This window comes from Lepidochelys kempii, chromosome 1, assembly GCF_965140265.1.
Source record: "Lepidochelys kempii isolate rLepKem1 chromosome 1, rLepKem1.hap2, whole genome shotgun sequence".
Lineage (NCBI taxonomy): Eukaryota > Metazoa > Chordata > Testudines > Cheloniidae > Lepidochelys > Lepidochelys kempii.
The window spans coordinates 98,477,247-98,494,001 of NC_133256.1; the positions used below are offsets into that span (position 1 = coordinate 98,477,247).

Below are 16,755 nucleotides of genomic sequence, written 5' to 3' on the forward strand. Positions count from 1 at the left end.
ATTGTATTCCTAGTTTGTAATGAATTAAATAGAAATGTAACAAAGTTTTCAATTTAACCTGCAACAAGTTGCAAACCCTCCACTCCCTCCCAAAAACAGAAGCTGTAAGACCAAAAGGTACCACTGTCAAGATAAAAGCCTGGAGAGTGTGCACAGCTCCTGAAATAAGTTTTCTGTTTAAAAAAAAAAGTTAACTTTAGAAAGAATCCTGAAGAAAAGTTGCATATGTTGTTGTAAAAGAAATTGGTTACACTTAAGTACGATTTTGATTACTATTGCTATTCACTTTTTTTTAGTTTTGGCTAATTTAGCGCCTTGTTACTTCCTGTACATTAACTTCTGTAGATTTGATTTGATACTGCGTATATTTGAGCAAAAATAGGTTTCCCTTAGCAATACCCCAAACAAGTTTTAAATGTAAATCTTTTTAAAATAATTTGATTTATTGATCACATCCTGTATTCTCCCATAACCATACCTAAAAGAAGTGCTTACTATACTACTGCTATATGCAATCCAGACGTAAACCATCAACAGAATGGACAGGAAGCAATACAAGAGTATTTCATTATACTTTTGAAAAAAATACCAGTTAGAGTTATTTTGTCAATTTATTTCAATTTAAACTAAAAACCAGAATCCCTAGGTATACTGTTTATCTAAGAGCTAGTCCACACTGAAAGCACTAAAGCAGTGTTTGAATTTTTAGACTCAGTTCTGAATGAACAGTCAGATTACAAAACATTATGCTTTTATTAAATACAAATGGATGTTTAGTAGATTGCCAGTGCTCAGTTAACAAGGGAATGGTGACCTCTCAGATCTCAAACATTTTGATAAAATAGATTTAAGATATCCTGCACTACTGTCACACGTATCTGAATGTGGATAAACTTCTGCTTCCAATACGTCTTATCTTCTTCCCTTCAAATACAAAAACAATATCCTGTTAAATCCCAACTTCTCTTGTCAGTGTAAAGGCTGTTAAAAGCAGGGGGATTGGACTTGGGCAATATCCCTTTAACAGATCAATACTAAAAGAGAGGGTATTGTAAGGATATTACTACATCCCTCAGGTGCATTTTGAAACACAAGGCAGAGAGACAGCCTCTAAGAATTACAATCTCTCAGAAAGACAAGGTGAGAGCTTGTCTCTCTCACTAACAGAAGTTGGCCCAATAAAATACATTTCCTCACCCACCTTCTCTCTCTCTAATATCCTGAGACTGTCACAGCTACAGCACTGCGTACAATCTCCCAGAAATACCACAGTCTGATTCTTTTTTTATGTTAAAGAACAGTCATTACATTGGGTATCTTGATCTGAGCTATGTTTTTTGGTCAGATTTTTAGGGAAATAAGCGATCATAATTAAAAGAAGCAAAACATGTAAAACAAAATCAAGAGTCACTTGAATTGTCTACATGTAACTAACGATATGCAAATTCTCCACCATATTCACTGTACTGATTGTATGTATTATCCACATCCCCTACCTTTCTTCTGTTTGTGTTTTTAAATTTGTAAGCCTATGAGGGCAGGGAATTTTTCCTGTGTTTGTACAGCACCCAGCACTGTGGGTTTTCAATCCTGATTGGGGATTTTGGATACTATCAATATTTACTATTAATACCCAAAACATACCAATACTTTCCCATGGGCTGTATCATGCCTTTAGTTTTTAAGCATAAAAGCCAAAAGGTATGACATGATATGATATTTTTAGTGGACACAAGAACAATGCCCACACTAATGCCACTTCAAAATTGGAGTCACCATATCAGAGCATTCTTTTGTAAACTCATCCAGGCCTTATAAGTAAGGCCTCGTCAAAAATCAGTCCATTTTGGTCAATTTTACAGTCATAGGATTTAAAAAAATCATAAATTTCATGATTTCAGCTATTTAAATCTGAAATCTCACAGTGTTGTAAATTTGCGGGGTCCTAAACCATAAAAGGAGTTGTGGGGGGTTACAAGGTTATTGTAGGAGGGGCTGTAGTACTGCTACCCTTACTTCTGCACAGCTGCTGGCGGCAGCACTGCCTTCAGGGCTGGGCAGCTAGAGGCTGCTGGCCATGAGCCCAGCTCTGAAGGCAGAGCCGCCGCCAGCATCAACACAGAAGTAAGGATGGCATGGTAGGGTACTGCCACCCTTACTTCTGTGCTGCTGCCTGCAGAGCTGGTCCCTCAGTCAGCAGCTGCCACTCTCTGGCCACCCAGCTCTGAAGGCAGCAGTGCAGAAGTAAGTGTGGCATGTTATGGTACTGCCACCCTTACTTCTGTGCTGCTGTTGGCGGGGCACTGCCTTCTGAACTGGGCACCTGGCCAACAGCTGCCGCTCTCCAGCTGCCTAGATCTGAAGGCAGTTCGGAAGTAAGGGTGGCAATACCACAATCCCGCTAAAATAATCTTGCAACCCCGCCCCTGCAACTCCCTTTTGGGTCAGGACCCCACTTTGAGAAACACTGGTCTCCCCTGTGAAATCTGTAGCACAGGGCAAAAGCACACAAAAGACCACATTTCACAGGGGAGACCAGTTTTCACAGTCTGACACGCATTTTTCATGGCCGTGAATTGGTAGGGCCCTACTTATAAGAGGTCTTTTCCCTGAGAAAGTGAAAGATCTCAGGACTTTGGGGGAATTAAAACTGACCACGGAAAAAGAATTTCTGGAGGAATTAAAAGGGGCAGAGCTCCTCTACTAGAGGCCATAAGACTTCTGAACTGTACCGAGAAGTCTGGCTGGGTACTGTACTGATCTTAGTACAAAAAGTAAGAGTGAAGTCAGAGTGAGTTATAGAATAAGAAATCTATCATTTTAAATATATATTTTTCTACTATAGTTTTAGATTTTGCTGTTTCCCTTTTTCCTTGTTCTAAGAAAAAGCTCTGCCACTCTAAGACAACATCTCTTTAGAAGAATCCAGCACTTTCACAGGCTATTGCAACTTATCCAAACAGCAGCAATTGTTGCCATTTAACATAAAAAATACGTTTGCGCCTCCTCAGATATTTGCTTGGTGTGCATGGGATGGGCAGTGACATTGGACTGCGTGTACGTGAGTTGTGTGTGAGGGGGAGAGATGAGTATATGAATAAATTCTGCACCCAGAATAAAATGGTGCAATCAGTACCACTGCTGAAGACCATATAGGGAACCACCCAACCTGAATCCAGGTAGGATTTAGAAAGGAAAATGGCTGTTGGGGACAGCTTTAGGGAGAAGGTAAGAGAAGGGATAGGTGTGTGAGGGGCGTTAAACTAATAACAAAAGGGGAGAATTAAAAAGACATGAGCACTCCAGCACAAAATCAGTATGTTGAGAAGAAAATTAATAAAGGAACCAAACAACATGAAGAGGACAAATTCTTTAATTGCCTATACACCAGTGGTAGCAGCCTGGGTAACAAACAAGAGGAACTGGAATTGTTCATTTATCAGCACAAATTCAAAATGTAGCTGGTATTACTGAAACCTGGTGAGATGATTCACAAGATTGGAATGTTAAAAATCAATTGTTACAACCTATTTAGGACAGGTCTAGTGGAAAAAAAGCAGAAGGAGAGTAGCATTCTATGCTAAAAATGCCATTACGTGTTTCTGAGTAATTGAACTCAGAAGAAAATGATCTTGAATGCTTATGGATCAATGTCCTAACAGATAAAGCACAACATGGGGTATTAGTTGGTGTCTGCTACAGACCACCAAATCTCACTGGTGAACAGGATGACCAGCTCCATAAAGTGTAGGAAAAAGCTGCATGATCATGGAGGAGTTCAATTTGAGTAACACATGCTGGAGGTCTCTTGCTGCTTGTACTAAAACATCCTTGGCATTTTTAAATATTATAAACAACAATTCCCTAACTGAAAGAGTGTCACAACCAGAGGGGAATTCTACATTAGACCCGGTCTTGACAGACAAAGAAACTGATCACAGAACTCGAAATTAATTGTAACTTAGGTACAAGTCATCATGCCTTGATCACATTTATAATGTGCAAACAGAATGATGACCAAACCAGCCATATAGATAGATAGATGTACACACACACACACACACACACACACTTGGTGCTTTAAAAGGACCAATTTCACAAAACTGAAAACAATTATGACCTAAATCAGGTGGGAGGAAGAATTTCATCAGAAAAAAAGTGAATAACCAGGAATTTAAGAAAAAAGAAAAGGAGGACTTGTGGCACCTTAGAGACTAACCAATTTATTAGAGCATAAGCTTTCGTGAGCTACAGCTCACTTCTTCAGATGCACACGGCTGTTACTCTGAAACCAGGAATTTAAGAACATTTTACTAGATGCCCAATAAGCCACAATCAAAGAAGAAGGTTTAATTAAAAAAAACTAACCTGGATTAGAGGGAAGTGAAAGCAGTTATAATCTATATTATATTTAAAATTTTAACAAATGAAAGAAAGGGGAAATTGATAGTAATGAATATAAAAGTCAGAAGCTGGGATTTGTAGAAAACTGGTAAGAGAAGCAAAGAGACAGAAGGAAAAGCGTAGGGTCAGCAGAGTTAAAAACAGTAATGAATTTTTAAAATATATTAGGAACAAAAAGATTCCTGTAAATGGCATTGGTCCATTACTAAATGGAAATGGTAGAATTATTATTAATTATAAAAAGGCAGCAGTGTGCAATAAATATTTCTGTTCTGTATTTAGCAAAAACAGATGCTGTAGTCTCATCAGGATGATAACACTCTTTCCATCCCACTAGTATCTCAGGAAGAGATTAAACAGCAGCTACTAAAGAAAGTCATATTTAAAATCAGCAGATCCAGATAACTTGCATCCAAGAGTTTTAAGAGAGCTGGCTGAGAAGCTTGCTGAACCATTAATGTTGATTTTCATTAAGTCCTGGAATACTGAGGAAGTTCCAGAAGACTGGAAGAAAGCTCATGTTGTGCCAGTATTTTAAAAGGGTAAACGAGATGACCTGGGTTATTACAGGCCTGTCAGTCTGATGCCAATCCTGAGCAAGATAATGGAACAGCTAATATAGGACCTACTTAATGCCAATCAACATGGAACAATCAACATCTATTTATGGAAAATAGAACCTGTCTAATTTGTTGTTGGGTTTTTTAAAATGAGATTACAAGTTTGGTTGATAAAAAGGTAATATTGTTGATGTAACAGACTTCTGTAAGGCATTTGACTTGGTGCCACATTACATTTAGATTAAACTCTAGGATGCTGAAATCAAGATGGCACACATTACTTGGATTAAATGCTGGCTGCCTGATAGGCTTCAAAATGTAACTGTAAACAGGGAATCATCATCAGGTGGATGTGTTTCCAGTGGAGTCCAATAGGGCTCAACTGTTGGCCCTACTCTAATTAACATTTTTATAGCGACCTAGAAGAAAACAAAATCATCACTGATGAAGTTGCAAATGACACAAAAATGGGGGAGTGGTAAATAATGAGGAGGACATGCCACTGATACAAGTAAATGCATATATCTAGGAACAAAGAATGTAGGTCATTACATACAGGATGGAGGACACTATTGGGGAAAGCAGTGACTCTAAAAAAGATCTGGGGGTCCTGGTGGATGATCAGCTGAACATGAGCTCCCAGTGCACCACCGGTGGCTCATGTGATTCTTGGATGAATAAATAGGGGAATCAAGTCGTAGTACAGAGATTATTTGACCTCTATATTAGGCATTGGTGTGACCATGGTTGAAATACTGTGTCCAGTTCTGGTGTTCACAATTCAAGATGGATCTTGAAAAACAGGAGTAGGTTCAGAGAAACGAGTCTTAGCTTCCTTATTTAGAACTGAGTCTTTTGTTCTATTCTGCACAAACATTGTTTTAATACCCTCCCAAAACATTCATGGGAAAAGAAAAAAAAAGCATAATATCCCCTGTGAACTATAGCTGTATCAACACAGCTTGCACCAGCTGAGTGCTATCCTGACAGAAAGAAGCACACTTTTGTTTTGTTAACTATATATATATATAGAGAGAGAGAGAGAGAGAGAGAGAGAGAGAGAGAGAGAGAGCTTGCTAAATAAAACAAAAAACCCAGTTCTAAATAAGGAAGCTAAACATTCCAAAGGGGGGCAAGAAAGCCACACAAAAACATTAGCTCACATTGCTAAGATAAAAGATCTGGACCAAAATTAGAATATACCCCGCATAAATAAGTTTAAATAATGGCTTCCCTGAATAAAAAAATGATTTAGAGAAGTGGGCTTCTCTTGCATTATATTTTCTTACTAGCAGACACTACCTATAGGCACAGATTAGACTTCCAAGGATATATAAAATGGAATTCTCCTAATGAAAAGACATTACAAGAAAGGTTCTTATACATGGGCAAAAAAAATAAAAGTTTTTCAACTTGGTGTTTAAACCAGTTAGGTTGCTTTTTTTAGGTGACTTTGTTTTCAGAGGGGTTGAATACTCACCAGGGCCGGCTCTAGGTATTTTGCCGCCCCAAGCAAAAAACTGTTTGGCTGCCCCCCACCCCAGTCCTGAGCTCCCTCCCGCACCCCCTGTTGCCCCAACCCTGGGCTCCTCCACACCAGTGCTGACTCCGCCCGCTCCCCCCTCGCCTCCAGCCAGTCTGGCACTGGCAGGGTCGGCAGGTAAGCAGTGGGGCTCCCGGGCAGCGCCTCAGCTCAGGGTCCCTCCAGCTGGGGCTTCCACCTCCAGGACCGTCCGGGACCTGGGAGGGCAGAGCCGGGGGGACTACCCCGGCAGGGGGCTGAGGAGCCAGGGCAGGGCAGCCCCAGAGGGAGCGGAGCCCCGGAGAGCTGAATGTGGGCCCCACACAGCAGTGCCCTGGGCACAGGTCCCCTCTATGGGCCTGCTGCTGCTCCTGGCAGCCCTGCCGCAGCCCCTGGGCAGCTCGGGCTGCTTCGCCCAGCCCCAGCTGCGGCGCTGGGGGGCAGCTGCCGTCCAGCACCAGCAGGCAGCTCCTTGCACCCTGCGGGGAGGCCCCCAGATCAAATATCCCAGTCCTTTTGGAAAAAAAAAAAAAAAAAAAACCCACAGGATTGCCCAATTGCTACCCCTGAAAATGTGCTTCCCCAAGCACGTGCTTGGCTTGCTGCTGCCTAGAGCCAGCCCTGATACCCACAGTTCCTACAGGTGTGAAAGCAAATGAAATTAAGACCACTTATTTAGGTTCTCCAATTGTGGATTTTGTCACCCAAATTTGAAAACTTTGGCCAGGCATTTTAAAAATTATTTGCTAATAAGCCACACAATTAACACATCATGGATCTAATTTGCCAGTACCAATTGAGCAGTGGCTCTCAACCTTTCCAGACTACTCTACCCCTTTCAGGAGTCTGATTTGTCTTCCATACCCCAAATTTCACCTGACTTAAAAACTACTTGCTTACAAAATCAGACATAAAAATACAGAAGTGTCAAAGCACACTTACTGAAAAATTGCTTGCTTTCTCATTTTTACCATATTATTAAAAAAATCAATTGGAATATAAATATTGTACTTACATTTCAGTGTATAGTGTATAGAGCAATATATACTGACTTTGTTGGTGCTTTTTACGTAACCTGTTGTAAAACTAGGCGAATATCTAGATGAGTTCATGTACCCCATGGAAGACCTCAGTTGAGCACTCATTTTTAATAACCAAGTATAAATGTATTGTTTACTAGCTTAACAATCCCCTTGAATAATATCTGAAAAGGTTAATTGTTTTAGCTGAAGTGTGTTGGAAGATTTCTTGCAGCTCAATTGCAAAAATACTATGCTTTCTTATGTATTATAAAAATTCCAGCAGAAGCACACAACCCACACAACAATACAGAATAAACTCCTTTCTGAAATTCCTCCCTCAGAAAATACACCAACTATTCACTTTTCCTCACTGAGGATCATTTAGCAAGTAAGATTTTAAAAATCCTCTATTCTACACAGGTTGAAAAGTAACCTTAAACTAAGGATACCTGAATATACTAGACTAATCTCAAAAATAATTTAATTAAGACAAATCCTGATGTCTGTTTATATATACACACACAATATTTAAGGAACAATTCAGAAAAATCTCTAAAATTTAAGAACACACTGCCAACTAAAAATACATTTACTGTAGTGTACTGCTTATATATTTCACAAATTAAGTTCGCACCTCTTTAAAGAGGTGTATGACAACTTTAGACCAACTAAATACAAGACAGTTAGGAAGTAATAAGCCAGGAAACAAAAACAAAAATAATGAATATTTTGCCAAAGGAGTCTCATGGAAACCAAAGCTGCATATATAAAACAAATACTCGTGTGCTCATTAAAAAGAATCAAAGAGAACCGATCTGAAAATGCATATATCAGCAGCAGCAAAAAGTGAACGTTGAAATCTGACTCACTAGTGGAACCTAGTTTCAGAGTAGCAGCCGTGTTAGTCTGTATCCGCAAAAAGAAAAGGAGTACTTGTGATACATTAAAGACTGACAAATTTATTTGAGCATAAGCTTTCGCGAGCTACAGCTCACTTCATCGGATGCAACCTAGAAGCTTCCCAGAAAGAATGAGAACTAAGAACAGTTGGGGAACATATCTCTTATCTACACAATTCTTACCAGCACTTCTACTGGACTGTCCACTTCTACTTCACATGGAGCTGCATCCTTGTATTGTTGGGGAGACTCGATAACAAGCTCTTTTTTAACACTTCTAGTGTTTGCTCTTGCCTGCATTCTTAGCAAGAACTCAGAAAATCTGAGAAAGTCTGGTTTTTAGCATCAAAATAAACAGCATGCCAGCAATTCAGAGAAAACAAAAGCTTCTTCCAAGCAGAAGCTGCAGAAAGTACCAACTAGTTTAACTTCTATGCTGCAGTTTGCAAAGTCTGTCATGAGGGAATGCATGACAAACGAAGCCCAGCCTCTAAAGGGTGTACCCTTCCACAGGAAAAAAAAGGTGGATCCATTTCAATGCCACTGGAACACACACCAAAAATGGTGCAATACAGAATGTTCCTTACTATGATAACTGTGCATAATACTCACAAAATAATAAACACCTACAGTATTTAAGAAAAATATTTAAGATTATATGTTTTTGTTCTACAATACATACTTTCACTGCAGTTTGGAACTCTTCAGAAAGGCAGAATTCGAAGTATTATTCTTCCCAGATTATTCTTCTGCTCCATCTTTTGAGATTTTCATTAACGCCCAGCAGCTAATTGAGTATTAGAGGCAATGCTATTCCAGTCAGCAGGGGCATTTCTACATAATACGGATACCATTTTTTCATTCTAATGTTTCTTAAACCAAGATTTAAGATGGTTTTCCTAATTTCACGATGTCCTCTCTATAAAACCTCAAATACTCTTCAAAAATGATAATCAGGTTGCAAAGCCTGCTTTCTATTTTTGCTTTAAATTCCAAGCGTGCTGGTAGTCCTCTCTCTTCCTTCTATACCATTACTCTCATCCCACAATTCAGGCCTAATTACCAAAATTCATCATCATAATTGGGAATGAAAGATAGTTTTCTTCCTCTTCCTTCATCACCTTTCAGACATCCAACCCTACAAAAAACTATTGCTTCCCTTGATTCCCTGCCACTGTCAACTCCTTTTCTCCTTTGAAACCTTCCCAAATCTCTGAGATCTATCATTGTCAAGCCTCTTTTAATAAAGCACCTTCTTCTCAACTCTGGCACTCCCACCCCATCTTTCAACTCTCTCAGTGAAGCATCTGGAAAAAGGCAGTCTCATCTCTCCAACCATGTTTTACACAATATTATTCACTCACTCTCATTTTGCCTATAGCACAGAAATGGCAGTTTTATGTAGTGAATGTTCTTTCTGCTGAAGAGTAGTTAATTCCTTTTATTTCAGTTGTGCCTTCAACACTGAAGTTCACTTCATTCTTCTGCACCACATTCCAGATCCATACAAATTTCTCTCTCTAGGTCTTCTTCTACACCAAGGTCCCTCCTCTAAGCAGTTCCAAAAGGATCGTCATCTTAGCACTCCACTCTTCCTCTCATCTTTACCACCAAAACTGAAAACTTAGGTTACTAGCTCCACCTGTAATACTAAACACTTTTCATTGTAAGTTCCAGTTTTCAGTTGCTTATTAAACTTTCCCAAACTTTAGCCATTCTGGCTGAAGTTTTCCAAGCATAGTTTCTGCCTCAGGCTGCAATTTTTTAGGACATTTTCTGCAAAAATGGTTTGGCCATTTCCAAAAACGATTAAGGAAAAATGTGGTTTTCCCATATTAAAAGCAAAGTCAACCATTAAGTTGAAAAGCTTTAACATCTCCAGGGTTTGGAGCAGTGTCTTGAAATTCAGCAAGGGGGTTGATTTTGTGTCGGGCATTCCCCACCCCCTTCTCCCCGCTTCCTGTGAAAAACCAGCCAGTCAGCCAAATTATAAGCCTTTGAAAATGTCAGCTAAATTCTTAGAAGATTCCAACTGTAGTGGGCATTCTCCAGCCCAGGGCAGATGAACTTTCCGTCAATTGCTCTTCCTGCCTGCGGCAAGCCACTGTGGCACCAGACACTAGAACTGAGATGATCTAGTGATTGTACAACCAGACTGAAAACTTTTCCACTGAGCTGTGAAACACTTCCTCATGGACTCCTTTCTACTATTGTTAAGGACAGTCTGAACCATTTCTGAATATGCGGCCTCTAGGTTCAATGCCCATCCAAAAATCATGCTTTCAGATGGAGAGAAGTTGGACTGGGATGCTTGACGCGGCATCTCTCCTTCATCAGTCGGTCTAGGATGGATGGTCTGTAAGCTGAAGTATCAGTGTGTTGACAACTGGAGGCGGCTTGGGAACCAGAAATGTCTGGGCCATCTGGAAGCAATCAGAATGACCACTACGCCATCCTGCTTGATCTTTCTCAGAACCCAAAATAAGAGGGCAATGGGGAGAAAGGCATATATCATTTGACCTGACCAGTGAACCAGAAGGGCATCTCTTGAAATTATAGTTTAAGGCCAGCCGGGACCACTAGATCATCTAAGTCAGACCTCCTGTATATCACAGGCCACTAACACCACCCAGCACCTCTACACTAAACCCAACAACTGAAACTAGACCAAAATATTACAGTCCACAGGAGACTAGACCATTATGTATCACTAGCAGAGACTAGGCAGGACCATGGTACAATAAAGTGCAAGGCTCTTCAATTGCAAGGAAGTTGTATACCCACATAATCCTGGCAAGTGTCCTATACCCACACACTGTAGAGGAAGATGAAAAAAACCCAAGGTCACAGCCAATCTGACCTGAAAGAAAATGGTTTCCCAATCTCACATATGGTGATCAGTTAGATGCTGAGCATATAAACAATAACCAGCCAGCACAACACCTGAAAGAGAATGCTCGGTGCCACTTCAGAGCACTAGCCCTCTCTGTCCAAAGTCCCACCTCCACCCATAGTCATCCCTGAATCTTCAGAAGAAGATTTAAAATAAATAAATAAAAATCAGAACACACTTGTAGCCTATAGGACTAACTTGCTTGCTTGCATGTATATTATTTATATATAGTTTAAGTATTTGATGTATTGTAATAATTTTTAATATAAATCTATATACCTAAGTTTGGCTGTAATGCAAGGGATGTACAGGCCAAAAACCCTTATGTTAAGCTAAGACAAAGTTAGCATATCTATATTAAGATCTTTTACCCAGAAAGTAAAGTTGACCTATATCTTGTTACCTAAATAGATAAGCACCCACACATATGTCTAAGACCTTTCATCTAGATCAAAAGACCATGAAGAATAGCACAGGGAGTTTTTCAATTTCGTACCCACAGACTTAACAGGCACACCACAAGGAAACTTATGTGCATATATAAGTCATCAATACGCACAAACATACTAGCCCAGGGGTCTCAAACTCAAATCACAGAATCATAGAATATCAGGGTTGGAAGGGACCTCAGGAGGTCATCTAGTCCAACCCCCTGCTCAAAGCAGGACCAATCCCCAACTAAATCATCCCAGACAGGGTTTTGTCAAGCCTGACCTTAAAAACCTCAAAGGAAGGAGATTCCACCACCTTCCTAGGTAACGCATTCCAGTGTTTCACCACCCTCCTAGGGAAAAAGTTTTTCCTAATATCCAACCTAAACCTCCCCCACTGCAACTTGAGACCATTACTCCTTGTTCTGTCATCAGCTACCACTGAGAACAGTCTAGATCCACGAGGGCCACATGAGGACTACTGCATTGGCCTGAGGGCCGCATCACTGACACCCCCCTCTTGCTGCCCCCACCCCTGCCCCTACTCCACCCCTTCCACGGGGCCCTGCCCCTGCCCCGCCTCTTCCCACCCCTTCCCCGCTCCCAGGGGGTGTAGGAGGGGTGAGGGGTGTGGCAGGAGCTCCGGGCAGGGAGTTGGTGCAGGAGGAGTGTGGGATGTGGCAAGGGACCGGCAGGGAGTTGGGGTGCAAGAGGAGTTCAGGGTACGCGCTCGCTGCCTGCCTGCCCTGGCTCCGCGCCGCTCCAGGAAGCAGCCGGAATCGTGTCCCTGGGGGAGGGGGGCACAGGGCTCCGTCTTCTGCTCTTGCTGCTCCTCCAGGTACCTCCCCTGAAGCACCCATTGGCTGCAGTTTCCTGTTCCCAGCCAATGGAGCTATGAGGGGTGATGTCTGGAAGCGAGTGCAACACATGGAGACCTCTGCCCCCTGGGGTCGCAGGGACATGGTTCTGGACGCTTCAGGGAGTGGCACAGGGCTCGCGGTAGGCAAAGGGGCGGGGGAGGGGCGTGCGTGCGGGGAGCTTGGTGGGCTGCACGAAAGAACCCCGCCGGCTGTGTGTTTGAGACCCTTGTACTAGCCTGTGGAGTAAGCATACCCTAACATTCTGTGGGTGAGGAATGAAATTTGGGCATAGGAGGAAGGATTTCCGGCACTTGTGCCCTATAAAAGAGGTGAGCCACCTCGCTAGACTACTCCATTCTCATTTACTCTATCTTTCTTACTTTCACTCACTCTTTCTATTTTATTTTATCTATTCTATCTATCTACTATGACTACTACTATTGGTAGGCTATTCTTGTGTTCTTAAACTAAGTTTCACGGGGAACTAGACTAAGCTTCGTTTCCCTAAGTTTTATTCTTAGTTTATTAGGTTTTGATTTTAAGTTCAAGTTAGTCAAGTAAACCCTAAGTTCGCTTTAATAGCTCTTAGCATTAGTTTCTTCTAAGCACTGCATCCCTCACTCAAGAATTGAGAAACCTGAACTGCAAGGCTGGTCCTGTGTCTTTTACCACCAGGTTATCAGGAAGGGTGTGAGTATATTAAAGCTTTGTTGTATATAATACTAAATCATCATATGTATCTTTTGAATAGCAGTAATGCAACTGTAACTTTGTAACTCTGGGTATTTTACCATTTATTTACTATTACTGATTTAAAGAAAAGTCTTTAAGGCTACATCTAAGTGTGAGCTTCCTGTCATACCCCCGAGGGTCCTTTGTAAATTCTGTGGAGCCTGATTCGGGACAAGAACTTTTATCTTCTGATCAAACAGACTGGGGAGCCTAAACCCATACTAATTAATATTATTAAATAAAATTAAATTAGAAATTACAGAAATTAAATTAATATGATTAGCACACCCTAAATCAGGCTACACACTAGGGGGCTAAAATTTCTTTCCGGATGCCTCCAGGTGGCTGGCTGTAACCCTGAAGCACGAGCGTTTAGGAACATAAGCAAGTTGAGCCCCAAGGCTGCTGAGTCCTGTCCCTTATCACAAGCAACCCCATTATATAATCAAACAGATAAATTTATGCAGCTCTCTCTCAAAACTAATTTAGTTGTTTACTCCCACAACTCCTACTGGGAGCTGATCCAGAACCTCACCCTTTGATGGTTAGAAACCTTTAATTTCCAGCTTGAATTTGTTTATGGCCAGTTTACACCCATTTGTTCTTGTGCCAATATTGTCCTTGAGCTTAAACAGCTCACCCTCCTTGGTATTTAACACCTCTCCCCAATGTGTTTATAGGTAGCAATCATATCCTCTCTCAGTCTTCTTTTTGCTGGACTAAACAAGCCAAACTCTACCAGTCCTCATCAGATAGGCCCTTCATTCCCCAGATCATCCTAGTAGCTCTTCTCTGCACCAGTTCCAGTTTGAATTCATCTTTCTTGAATAAGGGTTATCAGAGCTGTACACAGTATTCCAAATGAGATCTTGCCAATGTCTTGTACAATGGCAGTAATACTTCTCTATCTCTACTAGAAATGCCTCAATTGATACATCCTAGGATCACAATTGTCTTTTTCACAGATGCATCACAATGGTAGCTTACGGTCAACTCCTCTGGAGTCTTCTCCTTGCACCCCCCTGGAGCAGTAGATTTAGCATTTTCTGTTCTCATGCGATGCAAAAAGGTCCCAGGAAGGAGGAACATTATGTTTGCTCCACTACTGTTTCTATCTCTTCTGTGGCAGTTCATACCCCTTTGGGTAGAAGGGATGAGGTGCTGGTTGAGGCCTGTATGACTGAGATCTGTGTTATCTTCTCCTCAGTGCTAGGGTGCAGATCCCCGATGAGCAAAGTATTGCCCTTGGGTCCTTTAATGAATGCACTGATTCATCTATCCTCTCATTGAACAGATAAGACCCTTCAAATGGCAAATGCTCCACTGTGGATTGAACCTCCCTGAGGAATCCTGAGGAATGAAACCATGACACTGGATGCACAACAACAGCTGTCACTATCAAATGGGAGGCTGTGTCTGCTGTAACAACCAGGGCTTGTAAGAATGACCTAGCTTTCAGTTTACCTTCTTCAAATCAAAGCCTGGAACTGTGCTACTGTAGGAGTTTGTGAATTCCACAAGCTTGGAATTGTTAATGAAACTGTATTTAGACATTAGCACTTGGCTATCCGGAACTTCAGGCTGGTTAAAATCAACAACTTCCCATCCAACAAATCCAAACATTTAGCATCTCGGGCACATGGAATGCATGCATAGCCATAATGGAGTACATATAGGGACCATTACTCGAAGAAGAAACCATTGCTACAATGGGCATAAATTGGCAGGATTTTGAGTCACTCTCTTTGATGATATTAAGGCCAGAAAGGACCATTAACTAGAGTCTGACCTCAGGTACAACACAGACCACAGAATTACACCGTTACCCCTGTATTGAACCCTATAACTTGTGTTTTACATCCAGACTTCAAGAGACGAAGAATCCAGTACTTACCTTGTCACAGATTAGGAGGGTTCCAGTGGTTAATACCCCTCACTATTAAAAATGTGCCTTATTTCCAATTTGAATATGTACTCTCATGGATCAGTAACTGGTTAAAATATAGGAAATGAAGGATTGGAATATATAGTCCCCGTTCACATGAAGAGAAGTAAACAGCAGGGTCTCCTAAGGCTCTGTACTGGAAACAGCACTGTAACATTCATAAATGATCTGGAAAAAGGGGTTTACAGTGAGGTGGCAAAGTCTGCAGATGATCCATAATTACTCCAGAAAGTTAATTCCAAAGCTGACTGAAGAATTACAAAGGGATCTCCCAAAACAGGGTGACTGAGCAAGAAAATGGCAGATGAAATGCAATGTTGATAAATGCCAAGTAATGCACCTTGAGAAACATAATCCCAACTATACATACAAAATTATGGCATCTAAAGGAGCTGTTACCACTCAAGAAAGAGATCTGGAAATCATCGTGAATAGTGCAGGAGGCAGTCAAAAATGCTAACAATGTTACGAATCTGTAGGAAAGGGATAGATAAAACAGAAAATAATACCACTGTATAAATCCATTGTACTCCCACAGCTTGAATATTGCATGCAGTTCTGGTTGCCCCATTTCTAAAAAGATATATTATAATTGGAAACAATACAGAGAAGGGCAACAAAAATTATTAAAAGTATGGACTATGTCATCTCAGGAGAGATTAAAAAGACTGGGGCTGTTCATCTTGGAAAAGATCAGACTGAGAGGAGATACCACAGAGGTCTATAAAAATCATGAATTAATTGTTATTTACCCCTTCACATAACACATAAACCGGGGTCACCCAATGAAATGAACAGGCAGCAGATTTAAAACAACGTAAGGAAGTACGTTCTCATACAACACAGTCAACCTGTGGAACTCATTGCCAGGGAATGTTATGAAGCCAAAAGAATAATTAGATTTAAAAAAAAATTAGGTAAATTCATGGAGGAGATGTCCATTAATGGACATTAGCCAAGATGGTCAGGGACACAACCCCAAGCTCTGGTTGTCCCTAAACCTCTGACTGCCAGAATCTCAGACTGGATGACGTGATGGAACACTCAAGAAATTGCCCTGTTCCGTTTACTTCCTCTGAAGCATCTGGCACTGGCCACTAACGGAAGACAAGATACTGGGCCCCGCATAGCCATTCTTATGTTGCTATCTTAAACAAAGGAAGTATCTGTAGTTAGTGAACTTAACTGATGTTTTCTGGTCACCATGATAGTCAAGATTTTAGAAATAATAGATCACATCCTCTCAGACCTAGTTTATAAATATAAACTGGAAAAGGATAACAAGGTTTCCTACTTCTGCAACTTCCAGTTGGCTTCTTAACTTTGAATGAGCTAGTAACTGAGCTGAACTAGTAAAATCAACTGAAATGAAGAAAATAGTCTCTGTGCATCTGCAGAAGAGGCTACTACTGTCAAAAGCTGGTTCAGCACTTGAACTAACTTTGGTTCCAGGTGCCCAGCTAATGACATCCACCTGTTCAGTGGTT

At 41.0% G+C, this 16,755-nt stretch overlaps 1 protein-coding gene across 22 annotated transcripts in view; it reads right to left on the reverse strand.

Moving 5' to 3' along the window:
* Positions 1–16,755, reverse strand: part of DOCK9 (dedicator of cytokinesis 9) — a 336,209-nt gene that overhangs the window by 250,933 nt on the left and 68,521 nt on the right. For 4 of the 22 annotated variants that reach the window (XM_073348502.1, XM_073348466.1, XM_073348405.1 and 1 more), the window contains exon 1: positions 8,591–8,849. The exons of 16 other annotated variants lie outside the window; for them this stretch is intronic. In XM_073348502.1, coding sequence (XP_073204603.1) covers positions 8,591–8,707 — 117 coding nt within the window. In that variant the 5' untranslated portion in view covers positions 8,708–8,849. Of the gene's footprint in view, positions 1–8,590; positions 8,850–16,755 lie in introns of those variants that run through there. 2 more of the 22 variants (XM_073348521.1, XM_073348441.1) reach the window with 1 other exon arrangement.